General features: G+C 37.9%; 1 protein-coding gene across 6 annotated transcripts in view; it reads right to left on the bottom strand.

The window, feature by feature from the left end:
- The window catches only part of LOC106869068 (uncharacterized), a 41,518-nt gene that overhangs the window by 1,581 nt on the left and 21,956 nt on the right, over positions 1-17,981 (bottom strand). For 5 of the 6 annotated variants that reach the window (XM_052976601.1, XM_014914587.3, XM_089341135.1 and 2 more), the window contains 6 exons: positions 15,434-15,659; positions 14,184-14,367; positions 13,228-13,387; positions 9,461-9,561; positions 6,378-6,418; positions 424-567 (listed from right to left, as the gene is read on the bottom strand). In XM_052976601.1, coding sequence (XP_052832561.1) covers positions 424-567; positions 6,378-6,418; positions 9,461-9,561; positions 13,228-13,387; positions 14,184-14,367; positions 15,434-15,659 — 856 coding nt within the window. The remainder of the gene's footprint in view (positions 1-423; positions 568-6,377; positions 6,419-9,460; positions 9,562-13,227; positions 13,388-14,183; positions 14,368-15,433; positions 15,660-17,981) is intronic. The other variant, XR_016238219.1, reaches the window with a different exon arrangement.

Below are 17,981 nucleotides of genomic sequence, written 5' to 3'. Positions count from 1 at the left end.
AATTTGTATCTCATTCAGTTGAGGAAGTGTGTGTATATATTCATATGTATACATGTATACATATACATATGTATGTATATATATATAAATATATTAGAATTATATATAATTATATATATATTTGTATATATATGCATATGTGTATGTATGTCAGGCTCAATAAATTAAGTACCAGTGAAACACTGGGGTCAATGCAACTGACTAGTCCCCTCCCGCATAATTTCAGGCCTTGTACCTGTGGAAGAAAGGATTATTATTATTATTTATGTATCTATCTATTTAGTAATAAATTGAAAACCAAAAAGGCAAATTACAAAGCCCCCCACTTACCTGGTGGTGTTGTTGCCTAAATTTATTAAATATCTGAAATATTTGAATAATTTAACTTAAATAGAAAAAAAGGCAATGAAAGTCACCACTTACCCACTGTTGTTGTTGTCCAAATTGTTTAAATAGTTTTGTTGAAGAAATGCCATAATTTGTGGCAAATTCCTCTCTTCAACTGTTGCCGGTCGAATGCTGATACAGTGAAGCCTTTTGGTTTTATTATCAATCATTCCAACACACCTGGGGGGAAGAGAACGGGTTGAGGGGGCAGAGGGGAGAACAGGAAAAGAAAATACTGAAATAAGTAAAAGATTTGCAATTTATTTAGAAAACCTGTTGAAACAAAAGAGATTAAAACATACGGGTTCAATGGTGGACCAATATTCATCCCAGGGTTTACCAGCATCCCTATTATACCATCTGGATGGTAGAGCTAAACTATCATCTGGTTTTTGTAGAGTCAACTCAGATGGAAATATTTGGTACAAATGTCTGGACTGAAAATAACTTCCTGGAGACAAGGAATAAACGCCATAGGCACTGTGCCTCCTTCCCAAAAACTCTGCATGGCACTGTGTGACACGGAGTGGTGAATGAGTGTGAGTACATGTTTTAAAAAAACATTCTGTGCAATTCATGTTGCCTTATTTAGAAAACTGTTGTTGGATGAGACATATTTAGCCAATTTCAAGCAGCCTGCCATGACCACCTCACAGAACAGTGGATTCTGAGAGAGAGAGAGAATAACTGACTCCAATATTTGATTGGCACTTTATTTTTTTTTTCGACACTGGATGGCTGAAAGATAAAGTTGACCTCAATGGGATTTGAACCAAAATTTAGCATAAAAGTTAATGGAAGACATTTCTCCAAACCTTTTTGAGTGGATTTGGTTGACAGAAACTAGAAGAAGCCTGTTGTGTGTATGTGTCTGTTGGACAGATATCCAGCCATAAAAACCATGCCAAAATAGACAGAGGGGTTTGGTGCAGTCCTCTGGCTTGCCAGCTCCGGTCAAACTGTCCAACCCATGCCAGCATGGAAGACAGATGTTAATTGATGATGATGATGATGTGTGTGTGTGTGTGCATGTATATTTTTGGCATTCCATGATGGCTGTAAACAAGCGTCTCTGTCATACATGCAATGTTTGTTTCGAAAAAGATACCTGGTCATGAGGAAGCATTAACTTGAAAACAGGTGAGGAAAGGCCTCTGGCCAAAGAAAATTTGCTTCAATAAATTCCATTTCACTCAAGCAAGCATGGAGAAGTGAACATTAAAAGCTGATGGTGTTGTGATGAGATGGATGGAGATGGAGAATGGATAGATAGACAGATAGAGATAAATAGATAGATAGATAGAGATAAATAGATAGACAGACAGATAGAAATAGATAGACAAATAGAGATAGATGGATAGAGAAAGCATGAAAAAATGGACATTAAATAATGGTGATATATAAATAGATCCATCCATACATACATATACACACACATATATCAATAGATATAGGAGGAGATAAACGTATTGATATAAATAATACTGATCTATTAGGAAGCTAAGACTTGTTACATATTGTTTGTGTTGTAAGCAAACTCTTTTGAATGCAACTGACGTTTTAAAATTCTGTCAGAATTAACGAGAAAGGTTGCTAACATAAATAAGACTAGACTTAATGAGTTTCTATCAGCTGCTGAGTAATGTAGCTTGTGTTCCATTATGGCCACACAGGTGATACTATGTCATTGATAAATGGTAATGAGGATTTCCACACTGTCCACAAGACTATTACCACCACCACCACCACTACTTATCTTTAACTTTCTCACACTGCTTCTAAATAAACTAAGAGGCTTTGGATAGGTTAAACAGGAGTTTGTAATGGATTAGACAAGTGTTTACTGATGCAGTTACATACGTACCACCACCGCCAATTATTAGTAGATTACAGGTATCATCATCATCATCATTAGTATTTATGCTCACAATACAGGAGTCCATGCCAGGTATTTTTTCGGCAAAATACTCCCTGTATCATGAAGCCTTGTTTTGTATTGATTCAGTTATTTTACTCACATCAGGAATGATTGGAAAGTTGATCCACAATATTCGGGATTGATTGGTCAAGTTGAGAAAATGCAGGACTGAGAAGCATAAGATATGGGCAAAATGTTAAAAGCTATTGATTAAATTAACAACCAGGTCTAACTGGATGGACATGATACACACAACATGCAACCAGGTGAGGATACATAACCATTCACACTACAGATTTACAGACAGAAATATAAAAAAAGACGAAATGATACAACACTGAGAGGGAAGATTTCACATAAAAACATTGGAAATTCTGAAAAGAAAGAAAGGGAAAGAAAGAAAGAAGGGCAGGAAAGTGTAGCTAAATATATATTTAAGGAATTTTAAAAATGTTAATATGATGAAATTTAATGAAGTTGGAGAATCTAGTTTATTGCTTTCACAGGTCAGAGTTCAAATCCCAGAGTGGAGTCAAATATTAGCTTTTACTCTGCTGGGATCACAATATTTATAACTATATTAGGGTCATAGAAAGCACTAAATTCTGCCCAATTCTTTGATCCTCTAAATTCAGACATATCTGCTTACAATAAAATAAAAATAAAATTGCTACTACTACTACTACTACTATTACTGCTGTTGTTGTTGTTGTTTAGGGCTGCAAGGTGGCAGAAATGTTAGCAAAGACTGGACAAACTACTGCCAAGAATATCCATCTTTACGTCCTACTTTCAAATTCCACCAAAGCCAATCATCCTACCAGGATTGATAAGTACCAGTCAAGCACTGGGGTCAATGTAATTGACTTTCTCCTCCCCTCAAACTGGCTTCCTCACAGTTGTCAAAGCAATGGGAAATACTTATACAAGATACTGTACATTAAGGATTAAACTCAAAGCTTGCAAAGACAATCTTCTTAACAACAGTCTCCTTCTGTGTTAATCTACCCCACCCCACCCCCATTGATTTATAGAAGAATTTAATCATAGGATAACATGGTAATAAACTGCCATGTCTGAGACTTCATTCCCCTCATGGAACTACCATGAGATTTCTCCAAAACAGAATGTAAGGAATTCTAAATATGGGAAAACCATTCAATGGATATTTACGTAGAAGCCACAAAAGAAATTTCCCCAATTGGGACTTGGTCCCCGTGCAACCAGATTCCCAATAAATCTCGAATAGTGAATGTGTTAAATACCATATCACATTAAACATAAAAGTTTAAAATGAGAGAGAGAACAGTAGCAGACATGGGCAACAATAAACATGTCTGTGGCTGACGGAATAAATTCATTAAAAATATTGTAGTTTCCCCACTGATTGGCTCTTCTTCTTTTTAGGGTCACAAGAGACTTTAGCCCCTCAGTAATTACTGATACTCTACAAAGCTCAAGTGAGATCCACAATGGAATATTGTCCACAGTTGAAGAGGCTTCTGCTGCACATTCAGAAAAGGACCACCTGACTGGTTAGCATAAAGTCCTTCACAGACACACTTTAACCCCTGGTGTGCTGTCTCCTCTCTCTGCTTCTAGAAATGGCCTCTGCTCCTTGGAATTGGTTGGGTCCATGGCCCCTGCACCACACAGGTCTTCCCATCTGAATCGAACCTCCTCCTCTCGTCACCCTTGTTGTAGTCAACCCTGCCAGGCCCTACACTAATCACAATGGTCATCCTCTGGAACTCTCTCCCTGCTCATGTCTCTTTTGTAGCTGTTAACTTATAAAAGTTCAAAAGGGAGACTAACAGTATCAACCTTGCTGGTTTAGAAGGGTCTGTAAAGGGCTTAACTATCATCCCTTCCCCTACACCAAGCAGATGTAGAAAAAAAGAAAAATAACTAAATACAATACACAGCTATTAAACGTGTAACACACAACTATAGACACACACACACACACACACACACACGCAATAATGCTACAATAATATGGTGAGAGCCAGTAGCCTCGCCTGGCATTAATAAATATTGCAAGTGAGATATAGTGCTTCCTGAAATTTGAAGTGGACAGTTGTTTCAAGTGTAGTGACATGCAGAAAGCAGTATCAAGTAGTTGAAGCATGTAAAAGACATCTTCATTATATTGTTATGTTCAGTGAAGAGAGAAAACAAACAGGTTTGATATGGACAGCAGTACAAGCGAGTGGAGTGGTTCAGTGGCTGTGATTGTTTCGCCTTCACACAACAACTTGCAATACTAACACATCTCGTTAACTTTCAAAACACAAAAGCTAATACTTATTCTCATTGCTGCAACAGTGAAAGCAATTTAATCTTAACGATTCTGTCGAGGCAGATGTTTTCAAAGACCTCACTTGTAATTAAATAACAATGCACAGCTTTTATCTTTTACTGGTTTCAGTCATTAGACTGGCCATGCTGGGGCACAGCCTTCAAGAATTTTTATCCAAATGAATCAATACCAGGACTTATTATTATTTTATTTTATCAGTCTCTTTTGCCAAACTGCTAAGTCATGGGAAAATAAACATACCAACACTGGTTGTCAAATGGTGGCAGGGGACAAATACACACACACACACCTCCACGACCGTCTTTCAGTTTCTGTCTACCAAATCTACTCACAAAGCTTTGGTTGGTCCGAGGCTATAGTAGAAGACACTTGCCCAAGGTGCCCCACAGTGGGACTGAACCCAGAACCAAGCCATCTGGTTGGGAAGCAAACTTTTTACCACACTGCCCCGCCTGCACCTACAACTACATATCAACTAATAAAAAAGAAAAAAAAGGTAAGGAGGTCGTTGAATGATGTTTCACTGTGATACAATTACAACTTGACTGGTTGTATGAATTGGTCACAAATGTTTGAGAGGCTGGAGAAGAGTTAACCGTTTATATTATCTCATCAATAGTCATGATCGGTGTCATGACAAAGTACAATATAAAGTTGGTTTTGTTTTTTTTCTACCAATAAAACCTGTACAACTGACAAATATTCTCTTAGTTTCCTCTGCTCAGTTCCAAACATGGCTGAGTGGAGAGTAAACAGAAACAATCAGATCGGATTGGCTGGATTCCATTTTAGGCAGAAATCTATCACAATTCTCAAACTAAATTGTTTTATGTAAGAAATTTGTAACATTACAGCTAAGTTGTGACCTTCATGTTTTATCTTAATCTGGCAAACATGAAATAGTTTCTACAAGAAATCTAAAAAATACCAAATAAAAGTGGAATATTTTATTATTATTATTATTATTACTATTATTATACCAGTGAGACTGCGTTTACCATAGATTTTACAAAGACTTAATGTGCTCTAAGGACATTCATTGAAGACACCCAAATCCAATCTAACCAACGCTAGAGAGAACCAAATCTACAATGGAACCATTTAGAATCCCCCAGAGATAGGTTGACCAGTTTGCTGCTTGACATGAGGATATAGTTGGACGGTGCTGCCCCCAGCTCTTCTTCCTCACTGGTGACCAGTGACCTGTGAAGGACTGCAGATAGAGAAAGAAATCTGTTTTGCTGGCAAAGCTAAACAAGTACAGACATATCACAATAATTGTGGGAACGGTTAGGGAAGAGAGAGAACTGCTGGAAGAGTGGACATTATATCAGAAGCCAGGTCAGCAGATCAATAGAATTAGTGGAGAGTTGGAGGAAAATGATTTGTGATAGTTATATTCTGAGTTCAAATCTTGCTAAAATCCATTTTGCCTTTCCTCCTCCTTGTGGAGCCAATAAAATAAAGTAACAGTCAAGCCCTGGAGTTGATTCAATCAACTCTACTACTACTACTACTATTGTGCCTAGTACAATGATAGCTGGGTCTAACTGGCCCCTTAAAGCACAAATGACACCAAGAAGTTGTCATCAGGGATTCCTAACCATAGTTTCTTCTTTCTTGAAGAAATCTGAGAGAAGACCTCAGTCTCAGTTTATCAAATTCTAATTTCATCTCCTGCCGCCAACATCAGAACTGAATGGTTATAATAAGGCTGTTGTCAATAGTGCAAACAGCTAAAAGACTTACCTCAGCCAATGACCACGAATCAGTCGAGGTAACATCCTATCCTGGAAATTTAGAAGAAAAGAGAAACAAACAATATAAGAGAAACAATTTATTGTAACAAGAAACCAGGAGACACTGGAGAGAAATCACAGAGAAAACACATCCATCATTCTCTCTCTCATATATGTATATATATATATATAGATATATATCCCTTGCTGTCTAATGTTGCCAACATTGAATGCTAGATGTATTTTCCGATAAATTACTGACTGTTATAAACCACTTTAGATTTATTGATAATCCACCAAACAAACTCAGCAACTATTCCTGACCAAGATTTATTGAACTGTCAGTCTCAACTCAACTCTTCCAGTAATTCTAAACTTAAAATAATCTATTTCTTCTTTCCATTATCATTCCTAAGTCACTCAACTAAAATTGCTTTCCTCAGCAATCAGCTACAACATGCCAATGTTTGTGCTAGAGAGTGTTTACTCTGTGTGTGTGTGTGTGTGTGTCTATGGATAGAGTTCAGTGTGAAAGGGGATTATGCTGTGTACAAGGTGAACATTAAACGTTGGGACAAATTAGTAAAAGAGTCCAATTCAAGGAAACTAGTAATGACCAGCAGAGGTAAAAAGTAATACAAAGAGTTAAAGAGTTGTTGCTTGACTTGTTATAATAAACTACTTCACTCTGCTGTGACCAGAGACCATCAAACGTTGCAGTGAAGACAGTCAGAAACCAGCTCTGTGCTTCAATCCGTTGCCATCTCATTAAATATTTTCATCAAACTATTATATAAGGGGCGTTTTGATGACCCATTCACTTATATTTATTTTTCTTGTTAATTAATTATGCTACTTGCAGTAGAACTTTCATGTAAGTGTTTCCTTCAGTTTTGTAGCCCTAGTGGCACCCATCTCCCCACAGGATATGGGTGCCACACATTCTCAAGAGGCTGGTCTATCTTTGATAGGTTCCTCTCACCATCCCTTCTCACAGGGAAAGGTCAGAAGAGGATGAGTTTGGTTGCTGACCACATGACTATGAAAGGTTGTATTGGTTACAAACAGCAGGTTTCTATCAACCTGTGATGGAACTGCTCCCGATTTCTCTCTCTCACACACACACACACACACACATTTGGTAGCTCCAAGAGGTGACTTGATTTAATATCCTCTCTTGGTTCTGGTGTGTCTTTAACAATGGAACCACACTCCTGCTCCCTCTCCACCAATGACCAGCAAATATCATGGGCTCTGCCCCCTCTCGTTAAAACCTACACAGATTATATAATCCAGGATGCATAGCAAGTGACAACCTTGTCTGTATCATTAATATATAATATATACACACACACACACACACATGAACAATAGAATACCTACAGAAATGTGCACACAGAGAAACAGCAGCAGCAAAGACTCACAAATGCACATACAATCACAAGACAATACTGAAACTCCACTGGATACACATGTACAACAATAAGGGCATAATGCACACACACACACACACACACACACACACACACACACAACAGCACTGACCTCCATAATATTGATACAAACTTATTGATTTCTATCTCATATAATGTCATTGAATTATAGTTTTTATCACATTCTGTTGATGATCAACATTGATATAGGGGTGGGGTATTGACAGTGAGGTGGGGAGACAGAGATATATAGTGGCAAGTTGAGGGGTGGAGGAGAGCTGATTCGTTTGTCATGTCTCCTCCCCCTTCACAGACAAATACACTGATGTGTTTTATAACAGTGTGTGAGAGTGTAACAGTATAAACACCAGGTTTGTTGATATGAAACATGGCTGGGTGAGGAAGGAGAGGAAATCATCATCATCATCATTGTCAAGGAGTCAGCAAAGGAACCTCTTCGTGGTTGTTTGACCTGCCAGAAATAGCAGTCAAATTTCCTTTGGCTCATACGTTATTGTATTTAGGAAAATAAAGAAAAAGTAGAAGTTGGTCACAACTGGGATGCTGCTGAATCACAGCCGACCTGGGGCTAAACAGTAGCACTAGCAGCTTCATCATCATCATCATCATCACTAGAAAGATAAATAGTATGATCATCTTCAGTGAAGTGTTGAGATATGATGACAACATGTAATGATATTTAGCAGTTGGGAGGGGGGGAGGGAGGGAGGCCAGGATATGATCACATGGTTGTCAAGGTAACAAACAAACATAGATGTGTATGAAATGTCACATAATAGATGATGTGCTTATTAAAAATATCTCAGCTCTTAATGCTAACGAGCACAATAAATATAATTACACGCTGAGTATCAGCCTGTTGACAGAGTACTGCTTTGGCAGATACTCTCAGTTTCAAGGCTGGTGGCGGTGGCGGGGGTGGGGTGGGGTGGTGGAAGGAGGAAGAGAAAGAAGATTTACTTCATAGATAGCCACATGTGAACCTTACATCTCCCGAGCCACTTCTGTGTGTGTGTGTGTGTGTGTGTGTGTGTGGTTCACAATGTAACCCTAAGCTTCAGGGTTTCAATTCCAGTGTATCAACAAAGACATGAGGTCTCTTACTATAAAGCTTTCAGCTGCTACAAACAATCACGACCACCACTACTACTGTAGCGGCAATACACCACCACCATCACCACCACCGACACTGCCATCACCATCACCATTATCATCATCATCATCATCATCATCATCATCATGGTCATCATCATATAGACTCAGAAGTTGCTACTATATCGGGTTATTTATTTATTTATTACACATAACATACACAAGCACACATACACATAATACACACATGCATATATGTACATACACACACATCTGTATATACACATAAAACATACACATATATAAACACATTACACACACATACATATGCATATACACACACACAAAACTTTCATCATTTTTCAGTCTTCTATGTTTTTTTTTATTTATATATCAGTTGACACTGATAGTGATGGAGACAGTGACAGTGGTGGTGGTGGACATTGAGCCCCTTTTTCCATTACTGACCCCACCCCACCCCCCTCACTGAACCCATTGCTAACCTTCCCCTGTCACTCCCCACAGTTCAGCAGCAAAAACTACTTACAATTTCATAGAAGACACATTCTATAGAATCCGAATTGTCACGGAGTAAGAACTGTCTGCCAGAGAGGTTACGATCAGGAAGAACGGCAGAATCCAGCACACCTACAATAAAGAAAGGAGTATGTAGACCTTAACAGCAGGAAAGAGTATTCAAGTATAAGCAGTAGCAAGGAGTATTTAAGAGATTAGCAGGAGAGAAGGGTATTTTGATATTAGCAGTAGAGGGAGTATCTAAGAGATAAGCAGGAGACTGAATATAGTGACATACACAAATGCAAAAGTACTCTTGTCTCCTGCTAATCTCTTGATCCAGATCAATTCCAACTGTTTAGTCCTACAAGAAAGCTGAACCGTTTAGCTTTCAGATCGCTCTGTCAAATGTAAGGCATAATTATTCATATTGTTTGGAAATTAATCATACATTATATTACAGCTTTGAAATTTCGATGATATGGGTGTATACTTTAAAAATGGCATTGTAGAGTAGGTGTGAGAGGCTAGATCTGGCTGGTTTGAAACAGGTAGGATATTTGGGTCAGATGTGGCCTGTTTAAATGCTAAAGGGTTAAAGAACATATGTAGCAATAGATGTGTCACGTTTAATTGTGGCAGTGTTGAGAGATGTCAAATGAATTTCATAATACCATAACCAGGATTTGAACACAAAACTTTATTGTCAATCACTTCAATCAGCCTTCATCTCTCTAAACTATTTGGTTGTTTTCCTTTATTGTTTTTGATTTCCATGTTTGTAGCGGTTATTGTAGTCATCGTTGTGTTTAGCCTAGATTAGGCCCGGTTGAGTATACCTAGTCTCCTTTTGTAACATGATTTGAAGGAGAGTTGACTAACTTGATAAAACCTGAGACACTGTGCTATATCCATGTCAATCATCGAACCCGACTCTTTACCAGTTGTGCCATTACCACCACCACCACCACTATCACCATCACCATCACCATCATCTATGTAAAACTTAATGAATTGACATCTTCATCATAATTTGTTGGCAATGCGAAGGAGGAGGTAGCAGATCGTTTCAACAACACTTACAGAACAAACCTCAAAAATTGATTAACCTCAATAGAAGAGATTAGAAAGTCAATTACCATTGATGGACTGGCCATACAACCGATCATACGTTTCAGATTTCATTTCCTTTGTGTATCAATCGTGAAGAAATGGAGCCAACAGATGCACACACACAGACATTTGTATGTCTGTGTGTGTGTGTATATATATATATATATATATATATATATATATATATATATATATATATAAAAACATATAAGACAGATACATTGTAAATAGCAAAATGTTGAGTGCTTCAAGACAGGGAGTTGGTGTCCCGCTGTTGCTTCAAATTACAGCACTGCCAAGGCTACTGAATGTCACTAATTGCAGCACTGACGAAGATACCAAACGACATAAAAGCAGCAGCCATGACAGATGCTCCAGTGCTACAGAAAAAGATTTGAAATGCATTAACATATAATATAATATTGCTGCTGGATATTCTTCATGTGTGGAAGTGGTTTCAGGTAGGCTTAGTGCTGAAGTCAAAGAAAAATCTTCCACTCAGTGATAATCCCTAGTAATAAAGGCAGCTCATGTCAAGTTCATTAGTGTAAGTGTTCAGTAATTCGGATTAATTAGCACTTAGGTATCAGTTTAGCTAGAAATGATTCAGCTTTAAGAATTAGAAACTGGAAAGTTTGCCAATGCAGCATAAAGGCAAAGGTCCTGCTATAAACTAAAACAGTTGGATCATATTTATTTCTTTATTGCCCACAGGGGGCTAAACAAGGGCAAAGGGATTAAGTTGATTACATTGACCCCAGTGCGTAACTGGTACTTATTTAATCGACTCCCCCAAAAGGATGAAAGGCAAAGTCGACCTCAGAGGAATTTGAACTCAGAACATAACGGCAGACAAAATACTGCTAAGCATTTCGCCCGGCATGCTAATGATTCTGCCAGCTCACCACCCTAAAGTTGTGTATATTAATTAGAGAAGACTGAAATAAAATTAAGACAGAGATAATTTGAAGGCAAAGTTCAAAGTGGAACATGGCAAGTAAGAGCAGTAGAGTACTTAATGAGATGCCTTCGTTAATTCAGCCTCACTACAGCACTGCCTTACATAATTAAAACCCTTCAGTTGCTGGGAGAAACACAAGACATTAGATATGGTTGTTTGAAGAAAGTCTGTGCTAAAGCACTTTGATAAATTAATGAGTCTCTCCAAGGATTGAAAGAGAAAATAAGATGAGTTGAGGAAAGGAATCTTATTAAATTGGACAAAATAGGCAAATCAGTAGATGAAGGAATGGCATATAGGGTTAGGAATAACTAAAACAAACTATTATAAAATGGGGGGGGGAGAAGGTCAGCAGCTGAAATGATGAATCATTAATTGAAATAGAATTCAGTTTATCTAACGGGGGGGGGGGGGATATATTTCAGTTAAACATTAAAGACATTGCTTGGTTAAAACTGTAGAGGGACAAAGTAAATTTTAAAAGCATTTCAATATAAACTGGATTGTCTGAATGACATGGGTGGGGGGCAAGAATAAGGAACAGATGCAGGTGAAAAATGGGGAACAAAGAGCACATTTGATAGACTAAGTGAGACAGCAATAACATCATGGTGCATTATGCTGTAGTAGGGGGTGGAGGTGTTAGGTAGTGTATTAATTTACCATAGAAAACAGGGATAATTACAAAGAACTTGAGATAATTTAGCAGTGAATTGTTAGGCAAAGAGAACTGAAATAACTACACTGTTAGTCATTAATATTACAACTTTAATCAATCTTACACCAGATGACCACCACTACTGACTAGGTTTGTTTCTACTGATTGAGAGAAATTGAAACATTTTCCTTGTAACAGTGTTACATAATGTAGTGTAATGGTAAACACGTTAATGTGGTAGTATAAGTGGTGGAGATACGAAGGTAGTAGTATAAGTGAGAATGACCAGTTTCCATGGTTACAACAAAAAGTGTAACATAAAATAGGTGTTGTTGTTTAGCTATAGGTCAGCACTGAACCAACAGACCAATGACTAAGGGCATTCCAGCCATGACCATCCTCTCTATTTACACCCCCACCCCCCGCCCTACTAAGGGCCAAATGGACCCCTGTTGAGAGCCACTGCTTTACATTGTAATAAAAGCATCTTTTCACTAATTCCACTAAATATTCAAATGAACCAACAACAACAGAGTTCACCTCTCTCCTTCTTCCCTACAAAACCAATTCTATTTGATGTTTGTCCTGTGGCCCCCAACAGAAGTGAATCGCTACAAAGTCACTCAATCCTGCTAGAAATAGCAGTTAAACCACACTCTACTATTTGGATCTGTCATCTACGTAGATTATGTTTGGAAAATAAAATGGCAGGAGTGTCACAGCTGGACTGTCTTTGATCATAGATCTCCTGGATCAGGGATGAACCAGGGGCGGGGGAATGGGGAATGGGGTCAGACGACAACAAGTAGTTGTTATTTCAATGGTTAAGGTGTAAATGTCTGGGTGGGGATCTATCTTCTTTTCTACTTCACCCTGCAACACTGAAACCCCTGCCACCCACTCAATTGCATTGGTGATTAGAAGGTGTTCATTCCTTATAGAACTCTCTTTCACACAAGTGTAAGGGTAGGGAGATATATATTTCGAATCAAACCGACTCCAAACAAAAGCCGAGATAACAAACAGGATTTTCCTTCAAATAAAAGCTAAGTCAATATTTACTTACCATAAACTTCACAGATGATATGAAATTTCTCTTTGTACTTCAAGTAGTTATTTTTCAGTTCTTTGATAAAAGTTGTAAAGATGGGATTGATGGGACTGAGTGCTTTCTCTGTAGGCCTTGGCTTCTTATTGGCTGTGGTGGCCACGCCACTCACATTAACCTGAAGAACAAACAAAACAAGAACCAACTGCAAACAGGGCTCAAAGAGATCACAAAAATGAGTTTTAAGAAAGAAAGTGTGACAGAGTCAACATTAGTCAACAGTTCAATTATTTGGAAAAATCTAGTCTTTTTTTAATTTTTTTTTATATATATTTTAGGTGGGATGTATTCAGAGAGGGGGTCAAATAGAAATTTTTCTTAAAATAGTTTTTAGAAAGAAATTAAAAACCAGAAATGAATAAAAAAAAAAAGTGGTTGAAATTAATTATTCCAGTTGTTGTTGCTATGTTGAGGGAAATAAGTTAAAGGATGTCCGTATGAGTAATGTTTGTTTTGGGATGTTAAGGGAATCTAATAACCAACAGGTAAACGGTTCTGATTAGAGAAGATAGTTCAATAGATTCAATGAGGGAAATAGCATAGTCTTGGGATTGGCTGAAACAGGGAATGAAATAAAAGAACCAATTATTCTATGGCATGGTTGCGAGGTGATTTATAGAAGCAGACATGGCTGTGTTGTAAGACGTTTGCTTCCCAACCACATGGCTTTGGGTTCAGTCCCATTGCATGGCACCTTGGGTAGGTGTCGTCTACTATAACACCCCTCCTCCAACACTCTTGTGAGTGGATTCCACAGAGATCGACTTTGCCTTTCATCCTTTCAGGATCGATAAATTAAGTACCAGTTGCATACTGGGGATCGATCCAAAAATTTCGGCCTTGTGCCTTAAATAGAAAATAATATTGTTTTAGCAATCTATAATCAAAGTAAATAGAAAGAATAAAACTCAGACCTTTGACAATGTGTTGGTCTGAGAATAGCCTGGACTATGTTTAGATTCATTACTTGGTCGGTTGTTAAAGGTAGGTGCTACTTCAGCAACATTAGCTTCCTGAATAAATGATTCACCACCAAACATTTGAGGAGATGAGACAGATTTACAGGACTGAGCAGAAAATGACCAATTATAGCTTGACCTACAAAGAGAAAACATTCAAACTGAAATCTTGGCCTTTCACAGAGACAAAGAACTTGGAGAGTCTTTACAGATTGTTATAGGAAGACATCATGTGACTAGTGACAATCAACAGCTTACTAATAATAGGAATATTTTTATACTATTTTCATGTCATAAAAGAGTGGATTAGCTAGGTGTACAAATTCAAATGTTAAAAACAAGTTGCTGTTTGAGAAATTGTTCTAGGATCACATGATCCAGATAACTGCAACATGAGTTGTGAGAAATGAATTTACATGTAGGACATGAAGAGTTGACACAAAGATTCCACACATGAAAGGCATTGATTGGTTTATGGCACAGAGACAGACTGTGTGTGATTGATGGAAATGTGATGCAGGCTGCTTGTATTGTGCATCAAGGGCAGAACTGAATGAATAAAGAAACACTTGCATTTGGGTTCACAGTCATAACCTAAAAGAGAATTAGTTGAGATCAATGAAATGACACTGCTGTTAGAATCAACATGGAGGACAAAGAGACAGATGACCAACAACTGGGAATCCTTTATATCATCAACATTATCATTGTCAATGCTTTAATGTCTGTGTTGTAGTATAGACAGGATGGGTGGGCAATATTGGTAAACAGCTAGTTGTTTCTATCTCCTGCTCTACACTTCAGCCCTTCCATCCATGACTTTCTCTGTCAACTTCCATCATCAGCACACAATACATTTAATGTGTTCACATCACTTGTCCACACCACTTCAAACTATACACTCAATTTGCTAAAAATAGCAGCCAGGTTGCCTTCAAATCATATAGCAACATCTATAAAATGGAAAAGCATGTTAGGTAATGTGGTCCCGGAGAAAGATGGGATGGTCACAGCTAAATCAATAACAACAGTTAATTCATCCATCTCTAATATATATATATATATATATATATATATATATATATATCGCCAACAAGAAATGAAGAAAACCAAATGACTCAAGAAGGAAACCAATATTCTTCACACAATCTAACTTGATGTTCCCCAGTTTAGGATTATTAAATAAAAAAGATGAAGTACAATACCTGGTAGAAGAACAATCTGTAGTTTGTTGTCTCGGAGAGTATCTAATGTTAGAGGTTGTAGGAGGTGCAACTGGTGGTTGTGGTGGTGGTGGTGCTGCACGCTCCATTGGTTTCCTGCTTATCATACCAACATTATTATTATTGTTATTGTTGTTTTGTTGAATGTGGTACTGTCCCCTTTTTACAGGGCCAGATATTTTACTACCTGGGATATTTCTTTCAATACCTGCAATATGAATACCAAAGTACTTTTGTTTTTATTGTAGGTAGTAGTAGTAGTAATGTTTAGGTAGAGTAAAATGAGAAGTTGTGACATTTATGCACCTCTGGAGTGTAGTGTCGTCTCTGTAACTGAATCAGTTTCAACCGGGAATCAAAGATGGATCGGTGACATTTCTAGAGACACAATACTCATCCACTGTTGCTCTGGAAGTGTTATCATGTACATGTTTTGTTTTTAGTATAAAAGATGGGCTACACCAAATATTCTGCTCAATACCACAGATTCGCTTGTCTGTTGTTTGACCTTAACCAGTTGAGCATGTCCCTTGGTGGCTGACGATATGTGCACCTCTGATCATGAGCAGAAGTAGTGGGGGAGCATCATAGCCATGTGTTGAGAGGAATTCTTTGGGGTTTGAATAATTCACCTCTGGAAACATGGGTGTTTCGTTCAACATCCTCAAACAACCCTTATTCAAGGACCTTTTCAGTAGGATGGGCTACTCGACCTGAGGAAAATTCTAACTGGGCCCCACCTGCGACATCATGCGCTGTTTATCTTGATATGAGATCACCATGTCGTGCACACATGGTTGTGATGCATGTGCCTGGTGTACCCTTATCAGACGGGTAGTCATGATGGGTATATTGGGCTTCGTATATTTTACCCCAGTGTCACGTTGATGGCAGGCACTGCTCTCTCACTCACTCAATAATAATAATAACAACAACAACCCTTTCTAATATAGGCACAAGGCCTAAAATTTTGGTGGGGGGGGGGCAGTCAATTAGATCAACCCCAGTACACAACTGGTACTTAATTTATCGACTCCAAAAGGATGAAAAGCAAAGTCAACCTCAGCAGAATCTGAACTTAGAATGTAGCGATGAGCAACATACCACTAAGTATTTTGTCCAGCATGCTAATGATTCTGCCAGTTCGCTGCCTTAATAATAATAATAATAATAATAAAAATAATAATGGTTGTGGTTTCTGCTTTAAGCGCAAAGCTAACAGCTCTGAGGGAAAGGGGTTAGTCAATACCTTCAACCCCAAAAGGACAAACTGACTGTTAAAACATTTTACTGAAAAAATAGAATGCATTTTATAGCAGGATATAACAAGACATTACATGTCTCAGCTGTTAGCATGTAAGGCATGAGACCTTAAATCATTAACGAGGTAATGAGATTTGATGACATTCTGCCCATGAGAAGTATTGAAAGGAAATCAAACTGGGATAAAGAGTGAGAAGTTTTCTAGCAAGTTGGTGGGTCCTGTTTTTCAGTTATAAGCATATTCATAGCAACAACATGAATAGCGTTTAGTCTTACAACAGCAGTCCTGCAAATACAGCAACAAGTGGCAGTGTTGTGTATATATGCTACAACAACAGTCTTACAAAACTGGTCTTGTATGTAGTACAATAACAGTTTTACATAGTAGCAGTGGTCGTACATGTTGTATAACAGTTGCTGAAATAAGAAATTGATTGTTATACCAAAACACTGTGTAGTGTATGTGTGTGCACGTGTGAATGTGTGTATGTATGTGTACGTGTTGTGTGTTTATGGTGTGTCATTACAAATGTGATAAAACTCAACTGAAATGGAAACAGCAAAAGTGGAACAATTAATTAAAGATAGAGAGATGGAGAGAGAGATAGAGAGAGAGAGAGAAAGAGAGAGAGAGAGAGAGAGAAAATGAGTGCATGCATGTGTGCGTGTGTGTGTGTGTGTGTGTGTGTGTGTTAAAGAGACAGAAAGTAATTTGTTACAAAAAAGAAGAAATGCTAGTTGAGATAACTAAAGAATAAACTGTCAGCTGAAGCCATTCTTGAGTGATGAAGAAGAGATCAATGGATGTAGGAGAGATTGAGGGGTGGGGCAGGAGTTAGATGATGAACAAAGTAGATTATGAAGCAGGATTGAGGTAGGGATTAAAGGGATTATATCAGGATGGTTTAGAAAGGGTGACATGCCAGCCAGTAATCATATTCAGCTAATCTCATACTCTAGAAAAGAAAACCCTTAGAAAATGTTACAATTATTTTTCACAGATTTATAAAGAAGAACAACTGAGAGAATTAGGTTGCCATTAAGTTTCTGTCTTCAGTGTACTGTAATGTCACCTGGAACTACCAGCCAAACAATGAAACTGGACACGGAAGGTTTAGAGTGAAATGAAGAAGAAACTATGATGCCCAAGAACACAAGAAACATGAATGAAACAACTTCAGATTGCACCCTGGGTTTACTGAGCAGTTAACCATTATACCATGGTGTAAGACATATTACCTTTGAAAATCTTAAGACTTATGTTAAT

Source organism: Octopus bimaculoides, chromosome 24 (assembly GCF_046866305.1).
Source record: "Octopus bimaculoides isolate indiv1 chromosome 24, ASM4686630v1, whole genome shotgun sequence".
Classification (NCBI taxonomy): Eukaryota; Metazoa; Mollusca; class Cephalopoda; order Octopoda; family Octopodidae; genus Octopus; species Octopus bimaculoides.
The sequence above is the reverse complement of the archived record's forward strand: the minus strand, read 5'-3'. Positions and strand labels throughout refer to the sequence as shown.